The 22,887-nt window shown below is 33.5% G+C and overlaps 3 protein-coding genes and 1 long non-coding RNA gene across 4 annotated transcripts; 3 read left to right on the top strand and 1 right to left on the bottom strand.

Moving 5' to 3' along the window:
• Window positions 1–400: 400 nt before the first annotated feature.
• On the bottom strand, window positions 401–4,622 carry LOC146927682 (protein NRT1/ PTR FAMILY 5.10-like). The gene is made up of 4 exons (XM_085700931.1): window positions 4,358–4,622; window positions 2,888–3,105; window positions 2,240–2,751; window positions 401–1,334 (listed from the first exon to the last, which is right to left on the bottom strand). The coding sequence occupies exons 1-4, from the start codon at window positions 4,482–4,484 to the stop codon at window positions 512–514; spliced, it is 1,680 nt and encodes a 559-aa protein (XP_085557057.1). The 5' UTR covers window positions 4,485–4,622; the 3' UTR covers window positions 401–511.
• Window positions 4,623–8,279: 3,657 nt separating this feature from the next.
• On the top strand, window positions 8,280–9,985 carry LOC146927681 (uncharacterized). Its single transcript, XR_015005804.1, has 2 exons — window positions 8,280–8,713; window positions 9,866–9,985. It is a non-coding gene; the product is annotated as an uncharacterized LOC146927681 (long non-coding RNA).
• Window positions 9,986–12,001: 2,016 nt separating this feature from the next.
• Window positions 12,002–13,202, top strand: LOC146927680 (glutathione S-transferase T2-like). Its single transcript, XM_085707107.1, has 2 exons — window positions 12,002–12,801; window positions 13,187–13,202. Exons 1-2 carry the CDS (start codon window positions 12,002–12,004, stop codon window positions 13,200–13,202), a joined length of 816 nt encoding a protein of 271 aa, XP_085563233.1.
• A 4,295-nt stretch (window positions 13,203–17,497) lies between these two features.
• LOC146927679 (transcription factor bHLH80-like) lies at window positions 17,498–21,796 on the top strand. Its single transcript, XM_085700928.1, has 5 exons — window positions 17,498–17,856; window positions 19,164–19,286; window positions 19,400–19,465; window positions 21,223–21,291; window positions 21,404–21,796. The coding sequence occupies exons 1-5, from the start codon at window positions 17,581–17,583 to the stop codon at window positions 21,449–21,451; spliced, it is 582 nt and encodes a 193-aa protein (XP_085557054.1). The 5' UTR covers window positions 17,498–17,580; the 3' UTR covers window positions 21,452–21,796.
• Window positions 21,797–22,887: the final 1,091 nt, after the last annotated feature.

The raw sequence follows: 22,887 nt of genomic DNA, 5'->3' as shown, positions 1-22,887 counted from the left end.
TATTACTTATAAGCTTGTTGATGTAATTTATGGAAAAACAAGTTATGAAGATACAATTTTCATTAGTAAAAACTTATAAATTAACATAAAAACTTATTTATTTATTTATTTGCATCAACTATTTTTCATAAACTAAAAAAAAAAATACCAATCCAAACAAGTCCTATGTATCTTTCTTGGCTAAACATTCCTCTCCAATTTAAAATTTGATATGTTAAATAAAAATAATTCATTAATGATTTATCCTTCTGGATGTTATTTCGAATTTGATGCTAAATAAAAAAAAAAATCAATGATTTATCCTTTTCGATGTTATTAAGAGCACATCATCATAAATTTATTGTATCATACAATCAATAACTTATCTGGTATTGCAAGAAATATATGATACTATGACAAGTTTATCAATCATAATACCCATTAAACTTGCTCTATTGTCATCCATTATCATTTCATGCATACCAAACTGCTCTTCTGCACAAAAATATGTATAAGAAAAACTAATCAAAGACTATCCTTGTGTGATAGTGCCTTTGTGATTATAAATGTAAGATTTTGCAAAGTAAATGAACAAAGTAAACCCCATCACACTTAATCCAGCAAGCAACCAATAAAAGTAATCAAAATGTGCCTTATTGATATTGTCACAAAACCAACTTTCATGACCATCTTTGCCACTAAAATGTTCTATCAAAGAAATTAGAAAGCCACTTAGAAAGCTTGCAACACCAACAATACTCAAATAGAGTGCAAGTCCCATGCTTCTTAGTTCATTCGGGACTTGATCATAGAAAAATTCCTGAAGACCAACCATAGTAAAAACCTCAGAAATTCCAAACAAAAAGTATTGAGGAACCAACCACCATATACTCATTGGAACAGTTGCATTTGGATCATCAACAAGACCATGCTCTTGTGCTATCTTTAGTCTTTTCATCTCAACAAAGGCTGCAAATACTACCGTGAATATCGATATGAAAATTCCAGTGCCAATTCTTTGAAGCATTGTGATGCCAGAGGGTTTTCCGGTGATAACTCTTGCTAGCGGCACAAATATGCGGTCATAGATGGGGCTGAAGAGAAGAATTGCAAGCCCGTTAATCGATTGAAGCGAAGCAGGAGGTATGTCAAATCCAGGAAATATTGTTCTCTCCATTGATCTCCCTTGCTTGGTAAAGAATGTAAAAACTTGAGCAAAGACAATACCATAAACCAAAGTTGTAGCCCAAATTGGAACCAACCTTAGAACAGCCTTAGCTTCTTCCACCTCACTAAGGCAACAAGTTTCATCTTCTTTGGACCCCTTTGGTGTTAGCAATGCCTTGTTAAGGAAGCTGCCAATGTAGAAATTACAAGCTAAGTCAAAATAGTCATAATCTTTCAGGGTTTTACTTTGTTAGAATTAGTTGGAGTTGGTTATAGGTAGTTATAAGCTGGTCATAATTAATTGTAAGTTAGTTAAGATTTATTAGTTTGTTATGATAACTATATAAAAGGTATCCAATACTCAATGTAATCAAGCTTTCTCATTCTATCAAATCCAAATAATCAATCTTTCTGACAATTTATTTTTTTCTTTGTTGAGCTTTACCTAGGATGAACCATTAATAATGTACTATAATTGTAGATGAACCAATACATTAAAATAAGCAGATGAATCGATACAAGGAAATACATATAGACAAAAGATTCAATTCCAAACAGTCAACATAGAAGAGGTTCAACTAACCACATGGAAATATACGAAGGGAGTTGATAGTGTATTTTAGGAAAACCTTTCCTCAAATTTACAACCTCACCAAGCATTATTCTACTCCAAGCCTCTCAAGTCAAAAAAATGATATTGTGTTAAAAGAAAATATATTTTTTTAGAGTTGATTCTAACAATCTACCATGTAAAAGAAATAACTACGTAACAACATATAATTCTCAGAGAATAATAAATAGGTAGATTGAGTGAATAAGTAAGCTTGAAAGAAATTACTCTCAACCGTGTTATTTATAACCAAGAGATTACGATCAAATCCATTGATTATATGGATAAGAAGCAATAGTGGATTCTATCATAGAATGCAATGCAACACATGACTGTAATATTTCATCATAGAATGCTACTAATAAGATTGAACTTAATAGACAAAACATTGAAAAAACAAGTGTGTTTGGTTCAGTGGCAAATAAATTGATTTGATATGAATGGATTTTGTAAAATTGAATAAATTAGCATCGTTATTCTTACTTGAATTGTTCAGAACTTTGACGGCGAAGTAGTCCATCACATTCCTCTTCAAAGTCCGTCGTTGATAAGGTATTTCGCCAATTTCTTACAGACACTACAAATACACGACCAATTCTAAGAAAGGGACTCTTGTCATTATCCTTAATGCTAAACCTATATGTCCTTGTTCCAAGCAAAAAAACAACCAAAGCAATGATCATTACGACACAAGGGATTCCAAATCCAAGAACCCAACTAATGTTATCTTGTATATAGTTCAAGATTGTAAGTATTGATGTGCATCCTGCAATCATAATAAAATACCACCAATTAAAGAATGAGCTTCTAGCTCTATGCTCCTTAGGATGTTTTTCGTCGAATTGATCCGCCCCGAAAGCTTGAACACAAGGTTTATGTCCACCTTGTCCAATGGCAACTAAATAGAGTGAGATGAAAAATAAGATTACTTGTGACTCAGGAGAACAAAATGTGAGGGAAGGAAGCAAAGCTGATAACGTTAACAAGCCTAGTCCCTGTATTTCATATTAAGCCAATGACCAACATCAAAACAATAAACCAATAGAGCTATCTGTATATCTAATACTAATATGTACAGAAGAAGAAAAATTCAAGTCTTTGGATGTCATATTAAGTAACAACAATACTGACCAAGATATAGATAAGAGAAGCAACTATGATTGTGCGATAGCGTCCAAGAAAAGAATCAGCAACAAAAGCACCAAAGAGAGGAAGGAGAGAAGCAGCTCCAGCCCAGATATTCACATTCTCAGCAGCAGTTGCAGTGCTTTGTTTGAGTGATCCTGTTAGATATGATATCAAGTTCCCTTGAATTCCATAATATGATACCCTCTCTGCCACTTCCACACCTAAACAAAACATTCTTAACTCATTTCAATCCTCATAACATTTTAAAAAATTTAAAATAAACATGTACTGTTCCTGTCTTAAATAAAAGAAACACTTGGGTCAACAAAAATTGACGTATTTAATTCAAAATTTATACTTGAACCAAATACATCAACTTTTGTCAAACCAAATATCTCTTACATTTACGAAAGAGTTGATGAGTAAAACAGATTAATTCAAGCCTAAAAAAAAAATTAACCACTTAAACGAAAGAGTTAACGAGTAAAATGATAAGAAACTAACTAAACCACCAAATTGGTCCTTATGGCTGTAAGCTACTCTCAAATTAATCGCCAACTCTGCTAATATTTCAAAATAGCATTTGTCTTTGTCGAACGATTCTCAATTAAGTCCCTCGGTTAGTATCTATCATGTGATAGAGATTAGATTGAAATTATTAGAATATAAAATATTTATTGTATAAATTATTAGTATATTGTATATTAGTTAGAGATAACTGAGGCCGAAATTAGACATACTTGGTGCCCAAGACAACATCATTGTATAAATACACATTACAGACTAATGAAACAGTAAAGGAAACAATTATTTCATGGTATCAGAGCCTAAACCCCTATCTCTAACACCCCCTCCCCTCCGTCCTCGTGAGCTTAGCTCAGTTGGTATGGACAAACCCCGGCCACCACCAAAAAAACACCCCCTCCCCTCCTACTCTCCCCACACCTACTTCGTCTCTAGCCAATCCTCCATTATCTCCTCAAATGACCACCCGAGCTCAACATGGCATTTTCAATCCACGACAACTTTTTATTCTCCACACTTCTACCTCACCCATCATTTCTCCTTTGCCAACTAACCCTACCAATTCATTATTACCTAATTCCCAAACTCCCTTAACTTCGAACCATGGCCTATATGCACCTAAAATACTCAAAAACCTTGTTTCTCTTTGAAAATTTATCATTGACAATGAAGTTTCTGTTGAATTTGATCCATTTGGTTTGTTGGTAAAGGATCTTCAGACAGGAATGTCGTTAATGAGATGTGATAGCTCGGGTGACCTCTTTCCTCTTACTACTCGACCACACTAATTTGAGAGTGGCTTACAGAGACATGATCAATTTGGTGGTTTACCAGTAAGAAAATCAAAAACACATTCTCACTTACATTGCAATTGTAATGTTAAGATTTACTAACAAAATATTAAAAAAATAAAAAATCAGTTTTGCATAAAGATATGAAATTGTGTACCAATGATAAACCAAGCGGATCTCCAGTAACCAGATTTGGACCTAATTGCGGGCTGTCCTCTGTAGTCAACGGCGCCATCAACAAGAGCTAATTCAGCTTCTAACAACACTTCGTTGGATTCTTCCATCAAACTAACCTATTCAATAATTAAGTTTTTTTTTTTTTCATGGAAGATGAGTTGTTTGTGTTTATGTAACTGATTTGATTAATTTTGAGCCACAAACACGACTTTGCTCCATCTCATTATTTCTTTATTAAGGTGGTTCTGTAAGAGTGTTGAACTCTTCCTTTTATTTAAAGAGTTTTTTTTTTTTTTTTTCCCTGTTAGATATTGAACGATATTTTTTAGAATGATTGAATAAATTTGTGGTTCTTTTAAATATGGGAAATGTTAACGAGTGTCGGGGCGGGGCACTCGTTAAAGTCTTTAAACCGTAATTTTTATGAAAATACGTCTAATCAAAGTATTGAAAGTCAAAATATTTGACTTTTTAATAAAATAATTTATTCTTTTATAATCCTTAAAGAGTGTCACGAACACACTCGTTAACAAGACCCTCTAAATATAATGAATTTTGGTTTTAATCTTTGTAAAAAAAATGTTTTTTTTAAGGAAATAAAAAAAAATGTTTAATTTCTGAGTTTTGGTCCTTCATTTTTTATATCCTCAATTTTAGTTCCTTAGTTTCTCCAATTTCTAGAATTGGATCCAAGCTAAAATGGAATTTCAATAATCAAATCTCTTTGCTTGCTCCGCATAAGGTGTGTTAGAGAGAAGCAAAGGCGTCATCATGAGCTTAGCTCAGTTGGCAGAGACAATGCATAATATATAAAAGGTCCGGGGTCCAAACCTCAGCCACCACAAAAAAAAAAACAAATACAAAAATCAAGTTACATCAAAAATAGTTAAGGAACATTTAAAAGAAAATAAAAAGAACGAGGAAATTTAATAGATTAGTCCACCACAAATGGTAGTCATAAGCAAGATTTTTGTGCTTTGCTTTCAACCAACCAAAAGATTGAGCCTTTATGGTTTCAAGCAAGTGCTGAATAGTATTTCGTGAATTCTTGAAGATTCTTGCATTTCTTTCTTTTCATAAAACTTTAGCTGAAGAAAATAAAATTAAACGAACAATGTCTTTCTTGCGTTTAGAAGAACCAAACTGAGCAAAATGTTCTGAAATATCAAACGGCGTAACCAAGACAAAGCCTAACCAATCGTACACAACAAATCAAATTTGACGAAAAAATCGCAATGAATAAATGGATTAGTGGCGTCCTCTAGATTACCACATCCATCCACACATGTTGAGAAGTATTCCGAAGCACCCCTGTCTTTACCAAATTATCGTTTGTTGATAAACGGTTGAGGATAATGCGCCACAAAAAAAAATTGACTTTGAGAGAGACATCTATGTGCCAAAAAAACATGGAAGTCATCTTCATTGATATGTTGAGTAGAAGTTTGTTTAAGAAAATTAAAAGCACCGCAAACTGTGTAAGATTTTGTAGTGTGAAGATTCCACCACCACCTGTCTATAACATTATCCTACAAACTAATAGAGTACAAACAAACACTACACTTTCTTAGCTCCTCCTCCTCCCACGCCCGTAAAGGCAAATGCCACTTCCAAGCCTCTTCACTCTCACCCTACCATAAGTGCTCCTTTTCAGCCACCGTAGCCAACTTGTTCTTAGAATGCTCAAAAAGGCAACTAAATCTATCTTTCAAAGCTACACTTTCCATCCACGGATCCCACCAAATTATTCTACCAACACTTGTTAGAAAAGTGAGTCTTTGACCTGTATGATTTGTTTCCCCTATCGAATTCAATTTCTGCAGCATTAAAACTTACTTCTCTTTTGAATGATTAGTGCTTTGACCATACATATAATTTTAAAATTTAAATTCTTTATGACAAGTGAAATTTTATATTCTTTTAGTAATTGAGTATTGTCATCCAAGTGGGAGACTGTTGGTTTAATTATTTAATTAATCAATTATAGATTGACAATAATCAATTATTATAAGTTAATATTATAATATAAATTATGGTCTATTGTGTTAAGTACTAATTAGTTGATGAATATGAGCGATTGGGCTATTGTTACTAAATGGACCATGATGGGTTTGACCATTTAGCTAAGTCCAATGAGAGGTCTCTGCCCTCATCCGTTTAGCTATTTAAACGTCATCCCATCAGATGGTTAAACATTCTGAACAACATTGTGAAAACCTAAAGCTGGACGGAATGAAGGTAGTCATCCCTCTCATACTTGTTGGTGGTTATCCTTCATCAACCTAATTCTAAGGTACACAATTTTCTTCTTCCTTCTTTATTAGTGATGATATGTTATAACTTGTATATAGTGATCTGTGGTTAAATACTAAAACTTTTATCAATTCTTAATTCACCAACTAGAATGATTTAACTATTCATATCAGTAAATTTCTCTTTAATCATGTTAGACTACAAAGCAGCACCTGACATGTTCATATAATTGCGGGACATATGACATGGTTTCTCACAATTGTATTAAAAAAAATTGTGAACCAATGTCAATTCTTGATGGTGGCTGCTGATTTTCACTTAGGACCTTTTTAGGGTTACTATTCTCTTGGTTAGTGATGTTGTTAAAACAACAAGCACTTCATTGTTTCAGTCAAAAAAATGTATTTCTATAGCTTGATTTATCCTTGTTGTATTTAGGGACAACAAAACTTTCAATAAGTAATATCTTCGGTAGACATAACAGTTGAAACGTCTTAAAATTGTTGTTTTTGGATTTTCAAACTGTTGTATTTGGATTCCCAAATTCTATTTTGATAGAGAATATCTACCGAAGTTGTTACTAGATTGAGTCAGGACCATGCTCTTTTTAAGACGTTTGGTGGCGCTGCTCAAAATTGTGCAAGACAGATTATCAACTACATCGCCTCCAGGATAAAACAAGCGCAACTACAACTGTGCTGTTAACTACTGCACTGTAGAAAATCGTTCGCGAATTACACCTTCAATATGGTACTAAAACCATTCTTTCTGCTCTGATACAATTGATAAAAGTATTTAACCATAGATCACTAGATATAAGTAATAACATATCATCACTAATAAAGAAGGAAGAAGAAATTGTGTACCTTAGAATTAGGTTGATGAAGGATAACGACCCACAAGTATAAGAGAGATGACTACCCTCATTCCGTCTAGCTTTAGGTTTTTCATAATGTTGTTCAAAATGTTTAACCGTCTGATGAGATGACGTTTAAATAGCTAAACGGATGAGGGCAGGGACCTCTCATTTGACTTAAATGGTCCAACCCATCACGGTCCATTTAGTAACAATAGTCAATCACTCATATTCATCAACTAATTGGTGTTTAACACAATAGACCATAATTTAAATTATAATATTAACTTATAATAATTGATTATTGTCAATCCATAATTGATTAATTAAAGAATTAATCCAACATTTTGTTCTTGTTGTATTGAATAGTGTTTGATTAATGATAATTAATTTTGTTTTGGTAAAAAAAAAAGGATTAATTACGCATGAAATAAATTTTTATAAAAATAAAAGAGGAATGCTAGCAACAATCTCTTTTGAGCACTCTCTCTAACACTCACTTTTATATTGGGTGAAAACATTGTGGGACCTATACTTTGAAAAAGGAACCCACATAAAGTGGTGGGACATACATTGATTTCACCTAATAAACGAGTGAGTGCTAGAAAGAGTGTTCAAAAGAGAGTGTTTTTAGTATTGCTCAAGATAAAGAGGTGGTGGTAAAATTCCTCGTAAGGTGAAGGAATAGTTGGCGCGTGGAGACTCACATTCCTGTCAATGTAGAAAACTCAAGTGCATGACATGTGCGGCTGAGATTAGAAATAGAGAAAGAAAGATGCAAATTGAGAAAGAAAACGGCGGTGGAACGTGGTTGGTTATCATCTTATCCAAAACATAACAACAACACACCGAATACTATTTCTGGAAAACAAACAAACAAACAAACACAAAACAGACAAAATCTAATCTAATATACCTTAAACAGTACCTCTTTCTTACTATTTCTTAGGGATGCAACCTGTTTCTGGTGGTGGTGGTTTGACACGGTTTAACTCAACTCCAGCGAGTTGGTTCGAATCGTTTATTTTGAAAGAAGAAGATGAAGTTGATGAAAGACAACAAGATCATAACTTGAGTTTTACTCAACTGCTTTCTAATAATAACAACGTTGCTGCTGGTCATGGACCTGGTCCTTCAACTCCTGAGTCTCATCCGTATTTATCTGACTATTACTCTTCACCACTTACTCCCACTTCTGCCATTGTTGCTAATAATCCTTTCACTCAGGTAATTTACTTACTTTATTATTGTTCAGTCTGGAATCCGTATTTACTTGATTTATCTATCTTTATTTACTCTTCATTTATGAGAGATAACACTTATCGGATTAGGTGTGTCCCGGTATCAGGCATGCGTTGTGTCTGACACCGACACATATAATTACATTGAATTATTTGATTTTGTCAAATTATTAACGATGTCGGCGTGTCAGTGTCCGTATTGTCCGTATTGTGTATTGTGTATTGTGAGACCCCGTTTGCCATTTAATAAATGGGTCTTGCTAATATTCTACTTGTGAGACCCCGTATTGTCCGTATTGTGTATTGTGAGACCCCGTTCTCAAATTCACTTTTTAAAAGGGTCATGTTAACCGGTGCCCCGGGGCACTGGTTAAGGAAGCCAAAAGTGGAAAATTTAATCAAAAAGAAAACTTTTTAAGCTTTTAATACAATGACAGCACAACTTTCAATGTAAGATACTACTATATTTAACTCCTTAACCAGTGCCCCGGAGGCACTGGTTAACATTTCCCTTTTTAAAAACATTCAATTAATGATGTATGTGGTCTTTATTATATGTCACATACATCATTAATTGAAGGCTAAAATGCACTTTTGGCCCCCTATGTTTGGCTCCGTAGCAATTTTGGCCCCCTATTAAAAAAAATCACTTTTCAGCCCCCTAACTTTACCCCCTTATGCAACTTATAGGTCCCCTCTAATTTTGACCCGGTCAAAGGCTATTATTGAATTAAATTTAAATGGAAAAAATGATAGGAATAATTAATAGCCTTAGGATTTAATCAGTGGTCAAAATTAAAAGACTCAATATAAGTTTTATTGTGTCCCTTTTGTCTACTAAACCCCATTTCTTCTTCTATTCTCTTGTGATTCTTTCTAATAACACCCTTACAAAATCAAGTTACACCCAAAAATGACTAAACTTTGTCTTCCAAGTGTTTCCCTCCTATCCTTCGATTCCTCTTTCTTATCTTCTTTCGAAATTGAGTTGTAATCTACCAATTGTCTTTGATATTCAAAAGCTACTGAACTATTATTTGACTCCAATCCTTTCACATAATCATCCCTGTGTTGTTTGTGATTTACCTGATACTATTCTTTCCTTTATTATTTGACTTAATTCCTCCTTTAATTGCAGACTTGAATGCACCCACATTTTTAGAGTTTCTAATTAACTGCCCCATCTATTTTTCTTCGCCGTAATTAGTGGAGTTTTCTTCTTTTTACGATTTACCACAAGCCACTCACTGTGAGTATTTATTTGCACCTTTGAGTTTTTTGGGTTTGATTAGTTGATGAATTTGTGTTTAGAATTGAAGGGTTTGAGTTTGTTGGGGTGATGAGTTAGGAAGATGATGTTCCTGTCCTTGTTCTAGGTTTTTTATGTTTGTGTCGATGGATATGAAGGTGATGGAATTTTCTAGTTTCTGGGTCTGTGTTGATGATATGAAGGTGATATTGATGGAGCTTTACATTTCTGGGTTTGTGTTGTTGAGAAAGAGAAAACGAAGTAGTAATGAGGGGAGGAGGGAAAATTAGGTAAGAGAGGGAGCATGTGAGTTCTTTTAATCTTGACCACTAATTTTTAATCATAAGGCTATTAAGTATTTCTAATTTTTTTTTGTTTTTTATTTATTTTAAGTGGCCTTTGACCGTGTCAAAATTAGAGGGGGCCTATGAGTTGCAAAAGGGGGTGAAGTTAAGGGGCTGGAAAGTGATTTTTTTTAATAGGGGACTAAAATTGCTACGGAGCCAAACATAGGGGGTCAAAAGTGCATTTTAGCCATAATTGAATGTATCTAAAAAATGGATTTTTGCTTATATTAGTGACCAGATGGTGTGTTAAATAACGAATGATCCCTTTATAACAAATGAATAATTTTTGCTTATCATTGCATTGAAACTAAAAGTAACACTTATTTTAAAACACAATTATTTTTTATTAAAATGACACTTATTTTTAAACGGAGATGGTAATCAATAATTTTTTTTAGTAGTGTCAAACCTTTTTTTTTTTTGGTAGTGAGTAATCAATAAATTAATATAACTAATGTAAAAAGCAAATAAATAAATCAATAAAACACTCTATGTGCTAGGTTCCATACACTCCACGCGTTTGGCTTGGAGGCAACTAAAAACAAAGATATCATGGAAAGTATTAGCACATAGATCATAGATCATATACGTGTGAAAACTCATGGAAGGGATAAAAGATCTCTCATCAGATTTGCCTATCAGATTTACTTTGAAAAGTGCAACTAAACATATTTTATAGCATTATCCTTGTACTTATCCTTGCTAAAAGACAAAAACGTCCCATTAGATTGGATGAACAGTACTCCCTCCGGTCACATTTATAAGCAACTTTTGCTTTTTTAGGTTCATTAAATAACTAATGTATCTAGAATATAATATAGTCTAGATACGTCACTTATTTAATGAATCTAAAAAGGTAAAAGTTGCTTATAAATGTGACCAGAGGGAGTATATGGGAGTGAAAAACATCACGTAGCATTACAGGACCATGAGAAGCCTTAGACCACTTACAATGGGCTTGTTGAATCTCAATTCAACCTATTGAAACCATTGCAAGAGGCTATTGAATATCATGCAGAGGAAAGAGAGGATGAAAAAATTCAACAAGCTTAATCCCTGTCCGAGGTGCCACGTGGCGTTGCGTTATTGGACAAAACTGGCGCGTGCACGTCACGCGCCGACAGGGAGGGTGAGCAGCAGAGGCACGCGGTGAGAGAAAGGGAAGGGGTAAAGATAATGCCACGTGGCTTGCGTTGATTGGCTGCTTGGATTTTTATCTTCTTAATAATTTGGACTCAATTATTTCATTGTAAATAATTTTTTTTTTTTTTTTTTACCAAAATTCGTGATTTTTTTTTCTCTATAAATAGAGACTTGGATCATTTCATTTGGACACAGAAAAAAAATCGAGTTTTTCACTCTCTTAATCTCATTATTAGTCTTTCTTTTAAAGTTTTAGTCTTTGATTAGTGAAATGGATCCCAATAACAATCAATTCAACACCCAAAATTCTTCTGATTACCCATTTAGCTACCAAAATCCCAACAATTATCAACACCCAAATCAATTTCTCAACCAACATCCTCAAAACCCAAATCAATTTCCCAACCAATATCCTCAAAACCCAAATCAATTTCTCAACCAAAATCCTCAAAACATGCCTAATTTTGGTTTTGCCTCAAATTTCAATCACTCATCCTCTGTTCCAAACAACTTTCATCCATATTCTAGATCTATGATGGGATATCCATCTCAAACACCCCCATTTAATGGTTATATGCCGATGATGAATGAAAATTTTCAGAGTGTTGGAGAAATGACAAGAGACAATGAAGTCACTCCAGAGGATACAACTCCTAAGAGCAAAAAAAACCCCCAACCATCATGGAACACTGAACAAAATTTGGTGTTAATTAGTGGGTGGATAAAATATGGAACATCCAGTGTTGTCGGGAGAAACCAGACAAGTGAATCATATTGGGGTAAAATTACTGAGTATTGTAATGAGCATTGCTCATTCGATTCTCCACGCGATGTCATTGCATGCCGAAACCGTTTTAATTATATGAGCAAATTAATAAATAAATGGGTTGGTGCTTATGATACCGCTAAGCGTCAGCAAGCAAGCGGTTGGTCGGAAGATGATGTTTTGGCAAAAGCCCAGGAAATATATGCATGTGGGAAGAATGGTAAATTTACTTTAAAGGAAGAATGGCGCGCTCTTCGTGATCAACCACGTTATGGCAGTCAAGTAGGAGGCAGTCAAGTGGGAGGAAATGTTGGCTCAGGTAGTAGTGGATCTAAGAGATCTCACGATGACTCTGTAGGATCTAGTGCTCGTCCAATGGGAAGGGAGGCAGCTAAAAAAAAAGGAAAAAAGAAAAGCAATGACGCTGGCTTGAAGGAGGTGGAAAACGAGTGGGTTCAATTCAAAGAAATGAAGGTGCAAGAGATGGAACAATTTAAAGAGTACACCGAAAAAATGGAAAAGTACACTGCAGTGCAACAGGAGAAAAACAGATTGAAGAAAATGGACTTGTACATGAAGTTAAGTTCTCAAGAGCATCTCGATGACAGGAAAAAAAAATGTTGGAAAACTTGGAGCGTGAGCTGTTTGGAAATTAATTTCACTAATATTTGTTTGTATTCGGTCAAAATTGTCAGTGTTGTCTAGTCCCCAATGTTTACTTTAAATAATTGTCAGTGTTGTCTAGTCCTCAATGTTGCTTTAAATAATTGTCGGTGTTGTTTAGTCCTCAATGTTGCTTTAAATAATTGTCAGTTTGCTTTAAATAATTTGTCTCGTGACTTTACTATGCTTTACTATGCTTTTACTATGCTTTAAATAATTTGTCCCGTGACTTTACTATGTTTTACTATGCTTTTACTATGCTTTAAATAATTTGTCCTGTGGTATTCATAGCCCATGGTATTCATAGCCCATGGTATTCCTAGCCCATGGTATTCGTAGCCCATGGTATTGCTTCAACTATTTTCTTATATATAGGGACTTGAATAACATTCATATCTACTTCCAAACCTATTTGCCACTTCAATATTGTTTAAACTATTTCCTTTCTCAAATTACATTCATATCCACTTCCAATATCTACTTCCAAACACTATCAATGGATCCTTTTGGTTTTGATATGAAAGCCTACTTCCAAAAACGTGATGCTGAAGACACTTATATGGTCAACCGATTTATTCAGCGTCGAAAAAAACTAGAGGAAGGTAGTGGATCCGGTAGTGGATCTGGTAGAAGAAAATATTTAAATAGAGATCATGCAGCAGCTAACCAAAGACTCATTGACGACTACTTTGCCAATGAGCCTACATATGACGATGCAATGTTTCGTCGTCGGTTTCGGATGCAAAAACATGTTTTCCTTCGAATCGTTGGAGACCTTTCAAGTAGTGACAACTACTTCACCCAACGAGTTGATGCCACCAACAAAGAAGGTATATCACCCTTAGCAAAATGTACCACAGCAATGCGAATGTTAGCATATGGTGTGGCAGCAGATGCGGTCGATGAATACATTAAAATTGGAGGTACTACAGCATTGGAGTGCTTACGTAGATTCTGTAAAGGAATCATACGATTGTATGAGCATGTGTACTTGAGAGCACCAACCCAAGATGACCTTCAAAGAATACTCCATGTTAGTGAAATGCGGGGGTTCCCAGGGATGATCGGGAGTATTGACTGCATGCACTGGGAGTGGAAAAATTGTCCTAAAGCATGGGAAGGTCAATTTACTAGGGGGGATAAGGGAACCACCACAGTTATTCTTGAAGCAGTTGCATCTCATGATCTATGGATCTGGCATGCCTTTTTTGGATGTCCAGGAACGTTGAACGATATCAACGTTCTAGATCGATCACCGGTGTTTGATGATGTGGAACAGGGAAAGACTCCAAGGGTGAATTTCTTTGTGAATCAACGTCCCTATAATATGACATACTATCTAGCTGATGGTATCTACCCTTCTTATCCAACTTTCGTCAAATCAATTAGACTTCCTCAAAGTGAACCCGATAAGTTATTTGCAAAACAACAGGAGAGCTGTCGAAAGGACATCGAACGTGCTTTTGGAGTGCTTCAAGCTCGATTTAAAATCATCCGTGAACCAGCTCGCTTGTGGGACATAGCCGATTTGGGTATCATCATGAGGACATGCATCATATTACATAATATGATTGTTGAAGATGAAAGAGATACATATGCTCAACGTTGGACCGATTTTGAGCAATCTGAGGGAAGTGAATCTAGTACACCGCAACCATACTCGACCGAGGTGTTACCCACCTTTGCAAATCATGTGCGTGCTAGATCCGAGTTGCGTGATCCAAATGTTCATCACGAATTGCAAGCAGATCTCGTGAAGCACATATGGACAAAGTTTGGAATGTTTCGTGATTGAAGATGATTTGTATCAGAATAAATAAATTAGTTGTGTTTTGTGTGCTTGTTTGTTGTCTTGCATTTTAAGCTATTTGTGTGTCGCGTGCTTAGTTTGTTGTATTGCATTTTAAGTTAAGAAAAAAAAATATTTCAATAAATATTGTTTTTAAAAAAAATTAATTGTATTATTTTAATTTAATTTAAATCGATAATTATAATTTTATGTAATTATAAAAACAAAAATTAAATAAGAATAAGAAATAAAAAGTGGTGGGGTAGGGTGTTGAATATTTACCATTGGAGTGATAAAAATTGAATGGGTGTTGAATTAAGAGAGAGAAAATGATGTGGAGTGTTGGGAATTGAAAAAGTGGGTGTTGAAGGGTATTGAAAAAATTTTCCCATTGTATATGGTCTTAGAGGAAGGTGTGAACAGTTCTCTAAAATTTTACTCAATATTGGGTATATTGATGTAGTGATTGTTTATGTTTACAAAATTTCATATATTGATGATATTTAGGGTTAAATATGTTTTTAATCGCTATAAAATTACAAGTTTTCAATTTTAGTTCTATAAAATTTTAATCGTAATTTTAGTTCTTCAAAATTCTGTAGTTTGTAAGAATAGTTCCTATTTTGAAAACTTTTTACAAAAAAAATGTACATTTTTAGTCCTCCAAAATAGTCCTTATAAAATATAAATAAAGACTAAAAAAGAATAAAATTTTTGTAAGGACTAAACTTAAAAACTTGTAATTTTGTAATGACTAACAACATGTTTAACCCAAATATTTATGACTTCTAGAGAATTACCCATCAGACAAATAGTGCATTGTATAATTGTTGATTATCATGTCATATATTTGATCTAGCAATTTGGATTATCTTGGTTAAGGAAGGAGGAGTGGGTTGAAAGCCAAAGCTATCTTTAGATTTAGAGTAATGATATTTTGACATATATTTGATGACAACTTTGTTGACAACCTTGTTTTTCTCACTTCTTATTGGTCAAAAACAATGGAGAGAGAAAAAGGAAGAGAGAGGATAACAACATCATGTGAGTATGAGAGAGAAAGTTGTCCAAAAGTTGTCAAAAGGTGATTGTCAAAATATCATTTCTCTAGATTTATCAATGGGTTTTGATTTTGGTATTGGTATTGGTTTTAGATTTATCAATCATTTTTTTACTCATGTCTACTTCAAACTTATCTTAACTTGAGCTATGTAACACACTCTACTCTCTATTTAGAAATAGAGAAATGATATTTGAACAACTATTTTTTGACAATTTTCTTCTCATATTTACATTATGTTTTTACTTTCTCTCTGTTGCTTTGATTTTTGTGTCAATACTTCATTTTCTTTATAAAATTTTGAGTATCACAAAAGTTGTAATATAAATAGATGTTCAAATAACACATCTCTTACAAATATAAGAAAGTGTACACTTCCAATGGTTATGTATGATGTTTATCATTTAATGAGAAATAGATGTAATAATTGATTTATTCAATCTGATTGCATTGTCTTGGTTGTGCAGTGGTGTTAAATTATACTGTATTTTTAAAACGGTTGTTTTTTTTTTTTGAGTAATAAAAAGGTTGTTGTTATTCTTATTATTATTAGCACACATTTTATGGAAAGTTTTAGATGGGCACAACCCCAAATCAAAATGATTTGGGCACACTCACAAAACATAGAAAAATTTAAATGAGAATAAAATTAAATGATATTAATTGATGTGACTGATTTATTTTTGTTTTAATTTTTTCATTTTATGTGAATGTGTCTAAATCTTTTTGATTTAGGGTTGTGACTATATTAGACTTTTTCGTTATTTTGATGTGTTTTATTTTCGTGTTTGTAGTATACTTCTAAATTTTTATGGCAAATTTTTTTGTTAACCGTTTCGTTATCATGTGAAGATGGTTAAATCAAGAATTATTCCATCAAGAAATAAAACTCAAATTATATTAAACAAGTCGTTGTTTATTGAGTTCATTAATTAATAATTTAAATATTTTATTTTAAATTGAATTCATAAGCTTTGTTTTATTATTAGGGACGGAGAGAATACATTTTTATAAAAATAAAAGAGTTGTGTTATTTGATCAACTATTTGTGTAACAACTTATGTGACAACCATAAATTTACAAATTAAAATAAATATTTAGGTCAACAAAAGAAATTTAGGTCAACAAAAGTTAATGTAGTTGGGCTGATTTTTTTAACTAGATACATCAACTTTTGTTAACATAAGTTTCTCTTATAAATAGAACCGAAGAGAGTATTACACAACAATCAAAACAATAGAAAAAGAAGTAAGAATATAATGTGAGTATGAGAGAGAAAATTATCACAAAAATTCTAAAAAATGGTTGTACATATATCATTTCTCAAATAAAAAAGCGGTGGACCCAAGAGCGGTTAGATGTGATGAAACAAGTCTCTTCTAACTTAATCAATGTTTTGGGTTTCGAATCCAGCCTACGCATGCAGCAATGTTAAAACTTTTAGGGAGAGCTTGCTCCCCATTTGAATCCTACAATGCTCGATCATTTAAATCATACAATGCTCAACTGATAAATGTTTGCAGTTGCGTGCGGAGGATACCCTATTTACACATAAAGAAAATAAAAAAGTGGTGGTAAAATTCCGCGTGAGGTGAAGGAATGGTTGGCGCGTGGAGAAAATAAAAGTGAGTGACATGTGCGGCTGAGATTAGATATAAAGAAAGAAAGATGCAAATTGGGAAAGAAAAGAAAACGGCGGTGGAACGTGGTTATCATCTTATCCAAATACAATAAACTAAGTGCCTATTTCTGGAAAACAAACAAACAAACACAAAACAGACACAATCTATCTTAGATACCTTAAACAGTACTACCTCTTACTATTATTTCTTAGGGATGCAACCTGTTTCTGGCGGTGGTGGTGGTTTGACACGGTTTAACTCAACTCCGGCGAGTTGGTTCGAATCGTTTATTCTTAAAGAAGAAGATGAAGTTGATGAAAGGCAACAAGATCATAACTTAAGTTTTACTCAACTGCTTTCTAATAACAACGTTGCTGCTGGCCATGGACCTGGTCCTTCAACTCCTGAGTCTCATCCATATTTATCTGACTTTTACTCTTCACCACTTACTCCTACATCTGTCAATGTTGCTAATAATCCTTTCACTCAGGTAATTTACTTACACAAGTTGAATCCGGATTTGCTTGATTTATCTATCTTTATTTACTCTTCATTTATGAGAGATAGACATAGGAAACACGAACACTTATCGGATTAGGCGTGTCCCGGTATCAGACATGCGTTGTGTCTGACACCGACACATATAATTACATTGAATTATTTGATTTTCTCAAATTATTAACGATGTCGGCGTGTCAGTGTCCTTATTGTCCGTATTGTGTATTGTGAGACCCCGTTTGCCATTTAATAAATGGGGTCTTGTTAATATTCTACTTGTGTATATCGCTCTCATGAATGAAGCTAATACGAACTCTATCAAGATGTTCTCTTATTCATTTTATAACTTTTGTTTTATATGTAATGATTTAATTTGTATACGTCATAGGTTTTTTTATGTGCATTCAACCATATATATCAGCATGTAGATATTTTTAGAAGTGTTTTAGCAAGAATTAAAATATTTTTATGTGCATTCAACCATATATCAGCATGTAGATATTTTTAGAAGTGTTTTAGTAGGAATTAAAATATCAAAATGATATTAACATGTGATTTGATTGGATGCCTGTGTTGTTGGTGTGTCGAATTAGAGTTAGAAGCCCAATACTAGACGGAAAGTGAGAGGAAACATATATCTAATACATTCAAGTCTTAGGTAAAGATGTGGTGTCCAATTCACTTGTATGGTTGCATATGAGTTTTGGCCATGATTTATTAAGCTATCGGCATGTATAACATAGTTTTACAACTTTTAGGTACGTAATAATTAATTCTATGTATGAAAATTGAGTGAGCATTCATTTTGATTCTTTAGATTATAAGTGTTGGTCACACAATTTATTCTCTCGAATTTGCGAATTATCAATTTAGTCCATTAACTTAACAAAATATCAATCAATTTAGGTATTTTTCTAAATTTAAACCACTATTTTAAATGTTCTATTTAAATCTTCTATGTTTGTCTTAATGCAGCAAAAAAGTATTCAAATATTCAAGACAGTATGAGACTGTTCAAGCACGAAAAACACCTTAGAATCACTTATAAGGAGGATTGACTAAACCAAAAGATATTCATATAGTTACAGAAAGATGATAGGAATTAAGTTATCTATGTAATATACTGATATGGAGGTGTTATTATAGTGACATGGAGGAGTATAACTGAACATAATGAGGTTGTTTGATATGTATAAAACACTACTTAGTGAACAAATACTTTGGTTTTTGTTCTTATTCCTTATTGGGAAAAATTCAACTATTATTGAATTAACATGTTCTGTATTTGTGTGTTTAAAGGGACTTGAGGATAGTGGTATAGCAATTGACCTTAAAATGGACAAAATTTTAGAGGGTTCAGTTCCGTGTAAGATTCGAGCAAAGCGTGGATTTGCTACTCATCCAAGGAGTATTGCTGAAAGGGTAACTATCTTTACTTGTCATATTGCTAATACTAATTTGGGATTTGCTTAGTAATTTGTTTAATCCAAATTGGGTGAACTTTTTCTGTTTTTGAGTTTCTTGTTGTTATGTAGGTTCGGAGGACTCGTATTAGTGATCGCATAAGAAAACTTCAAGAACTTGTGCCAAATATGGATAAGGTTTAGCTTTTCATCTTAAACCACTATAACATGTTTGTTTAATGGTTTTTATTACCAAGAAATGATTTTGTTCAAGTTGTTATTTACCATACATTATGCTTTGTATCTTTTAACAGCAAGCAAGATGATGAATTGTCATAAGCATAACCTTTCTTTTCTTTTATTACATGTGAGGTTTTGAGTGAAATTTACTTGGAAAGATATTGCAATGATTATTTAATTCATCTATGATCAACGTGTGTTGTGTTTTATGATCGGTAATTCTTTCACTTTTGAGTAGTGTCTTAACTGTGAAGAAAAGTTCTGCATCCACTTAACTACCCTTTCTCTTTGAATTTGAAGTTAATTATTGACATAATGACATTGGTTAAGGAAACAAATTTAGAAAGTACTAATTGGGGATATTAAATTTTCCTCAAAAGTTCCTTTACTCAAAACTAGTAAAGTTGGGACCAGGTTTCTGTGTAGTTGAAAAGCAGTGCAGCAGTGCAGTCAGCATGCTCAAGGCCGTCCGATCAAGACCACATGGTCCAGATTTGAACCTCAGAATTTTATATTAAACAAACATAAAAACAGTCTTGATATCTGAACTGTCTGATTCTGATTGGGCGGTTCTAAGGTGCTGACTGCATACAATCATATGACTGCACCTAATCCAATTCCGCCAAGTTGATATTGTGTGTGGAGTGGAAAAGAGATGTTCTTTACTATTTGAATAAATCAGCAATCCGAAAAATGCCAGAATGTATGCACTGAATTTAAGTCCAACTTAACTACAAATCCTTAGGTTTTAATCCCCTTTTATACTTTTTATTCAGGTTCTTTTTTCTATGTATAAGTTTATTAGAAAATTTCCACTTTTTCAGTAACCTTAATGATTGAGAGATATCAAAAATCATAAATGTGAGGTAACCTTGTCTGATATGTCTCAGTTTTTTCCCAAACAACATATTTGGACATTTTGGAAGGTGAAGTCTTCCTCTATGGTAAACACAGACACGCTTGGACTACAATCTTAGGCTTTGTTTGGGAATTTGGAGGGGAGGGGAAGGGAGGGCTTTGGAAGGTGAGAAATATAGGGGAAAGTAGATAAATCTTTCTCATTTTTGGGAAGAGTATTAATTTTAGAGAATGATATATTTTTTTCTGGTAAGTTATGCTGTTCAATGTGGCAGTGTCTGTTAGGATCTCAAATGAGAACGTAGGCCCAATGGTAAATTGGCTACCTAGTTGCACAAGTCCATTAGGTGGAGAGTGATGTTATCAAAACGAGTCATGCTATTTGTTACAGATCTTGTTAGAAACGAAAGACAAGAATCAATACGTATGAATGTGTTAAAAAATATTGACACTATTAATCTCTTTTTTGGCGGAATTCACGGGCTTAGTGGGTGTAAAGAGCGGTAGAGATTAGTTCGTACTATACTTGTGTTGACAGTTTTGTAAAAATAAGCATTTCTCTATCAAAATATAGGAAAGGATAGGGAATAATATGATGTGGTAGGGAGCGAGGGTGAGCAAATGGTGTGACCAATTCTGTTATAAGAGGGAGAAAGGGAGAGAGGGAAGGGAGGGCATTGGATATTTTTGCAGTTAGTAACCGTTTGGGTTGGGCAGAGAGTGTTTCATCTCTTCTGCGAGGAGCATTTGATCTGGGATTACACGGGTTTATCTTCTATAATATCTTCTTTTTCGTCAATAATACAATTTCATTTTCTCTCTTAATTGTGGTTCCTAAGTTTCTTTTGTTCTTGTAGCAAACAAATACCGCAGAGATGTTAGATGAGGCGGTAGCTTATGTCAAGTTTCTACAGAATCAAATTGAGGTAATCTTTTGTGTGTGACTAAATTTATGCTTGTCATTTGGTATTCGGTACTCTCTGCATTTTGTCACGCACTAAGTTGTTGACTAATCTTGCATGAATTGATACATTACAGGAACTATCAGAACAGCAAAGGAGGTGTAAATGCACGATTCCCGAGTAAATGCATAATTCCGTTTGCATATTCTCTTTTGAATTATCATATTTTTGGTGTTTTGATGAAGATTAACCATAACTCAGAGTGAAGTTTGTGTCACATTACTCTACAACAAATACATGTTGGGGGTGCCATTATCAATTTCATGAGGAATCCACTTCAGATAGAGTTCTTAGATAGTGTGTTATAGTTTCATAGTTATAGTGTCGTACAACTCATACACAAATTTGCTAATATAATTTAGTAGCTTCTTGAGCTTTGTTTTTGCTGAGATATAATTAGTCATTAGTCATATGTAAAATTCTTCAAATGATCCGAAGTTTATGCAAATTGCCCATATAGATGATAAAATTTTGCATTAGGGTTTTAGTCATTTTTGTTAAAAGTTAGGAATTTTCTACTATTGACATATTGGCGTATGGAAACAAATCTAGACCGAAATAAATGAAAAACAAAGTAGTTATTATATGAAGAATACATACTTAAATAATTTGATACTTGCTTCTCATATAATGGCTAGCACCGGATCGGATTGAGTAGAAACGTTGCCGTTCGTGCGACACTCGTGATCCATCTTTTATTCGGTTCTCCTCAACGTTTCAAGAGGTAACCGTCGATCATTAATTCGATCCCAGCTAAAGAGATTTGTTTTTCTTCTTTTTTTGTTGCGATATATCTGTTTGTATGATCGCTATTTCCCTTCCATGTGAGTGTCCTTTGACTTGAAGTCATTATAATCCCAACTTGTAGAGTTGTAAATTTTAAGGCCATCAAACATTGTTTGTGATAGGAGAATCATAATGGTGGGTATTATATCAAAAGGTCTCTTCCAGGAAAACCATATATATATATATATATATATATATATATATATATATATATATATATATATATATATATATATATATGTTGCTCCTATATGAGTTTTGCTAGAAGACACCTTTTATGAAGGTGTCTTTTAGCAAATTTATAACTAAAAAGTGGAAATCACACCTTGATGTGTGGATTGCTAAAAGACACCTTCATGGGTGCTTCTAGCAAAACACTATATATATATATAGGGTTATGTTACAAGACACCTTCATAAAAAGTAGTGTGGTGTCTTTTATCAAGTCACACCTCAAGGTGTGATTTTCACTTTTTTAGTTATAACTTTGATAAAAGACACCTTCATAAAAAGTAGTTGGTGTCTTTTAACAAATGCTCATAGAGTAACTTGATAAAAGACACCTTCACAAAAGGTGTCTTCTATCATAACCCATATATATATATATATATATATATATATATATATATATATATATATATATATATATATATATATATATATATATATATATATATATAGACACACACACACACGGGATGTATCAAATGAGAGGAGTGGTAATTATGAGAGGGTGAGAGGACTAAATAATAGCCATTAGATTTAAGCCAACGGT

This window comes from Medicago sativa, chromosome 4 (genome assembly GCF_051527215.1).
Source record: "Medicago sativa cultivar Bolivia chromosome 4, Bolivia_mono, whole genome shotgun sequence".
Classification (NCBI taxonomy): domain Eukaryota; kingdom Viridiplantae; phylum Streptophyta; class Magnoliopsida; order Fabales; family Fabaceae; genus Medicago; species Medicago sativa.
Note: the sequence above shows the minus strand (reverse complement) of the source record. Positions and strands in the feature narration are given on the sequence as shown.

What these genes read in the sequence shown, in the direction of transcription:
- LOC146927680 (XM_085707107.1), top strand. Translation starts at nt 12,002, where the DNA reads ATGGGATATCCATCTCAAACACCCCCATTTAATGGTTATATGCCGATG.
- LOC146927682 (XM_085700931.1), bottom strand. Translation starts at nt 4,484, where the DNA reads ATGGAAGAATCCAACGAAGTGTTGTTAGAAGCTGAATTAGCTCTTGTT. An exon ending in CTTCTCTTATCTATATCTTG is followed by an intron (nt 2,752 to 2,887) that starts GTCAGTATTGTT and finishes TATGAAATACAG; the next exon opens with GGACTAGGCTTGTTAACGTT. An exon ending in CAAAGTTCTGAACAATTCAA is followed by an intron (nt 1,335 to 2,239) that starts GTAAGAATAACG and finishes CTACATTGGCAG; the next exon opens with CTTCCTTAACAAGGCATTGC.
- LOC146927679 (XM_085700928.1), top strand. Translation starts at nt 17,581, where the DNA reads ATGCAACCTGTTTCTGGCGGTGGTGGTGGTTTGACACGGTTTAACTCA. An exon ending in TTGTGCCAAATATGGATAAG is followed by an intron (nt 19,466 to 21,222) that starts GTTTAGCTTTTC and finishes TTGTTCTTGTAG; the next exon opens with CAAACAAATACCGCAGAGAT. An exon ending in TTCTACAGAATCAAATTGAG is followed by an intron (nt 21,292 to 21,403) that starts GTAATCTTTTGT and finishes GATACATTACAG; the next exon opens with GAACTATCAGAACAGCAAAG.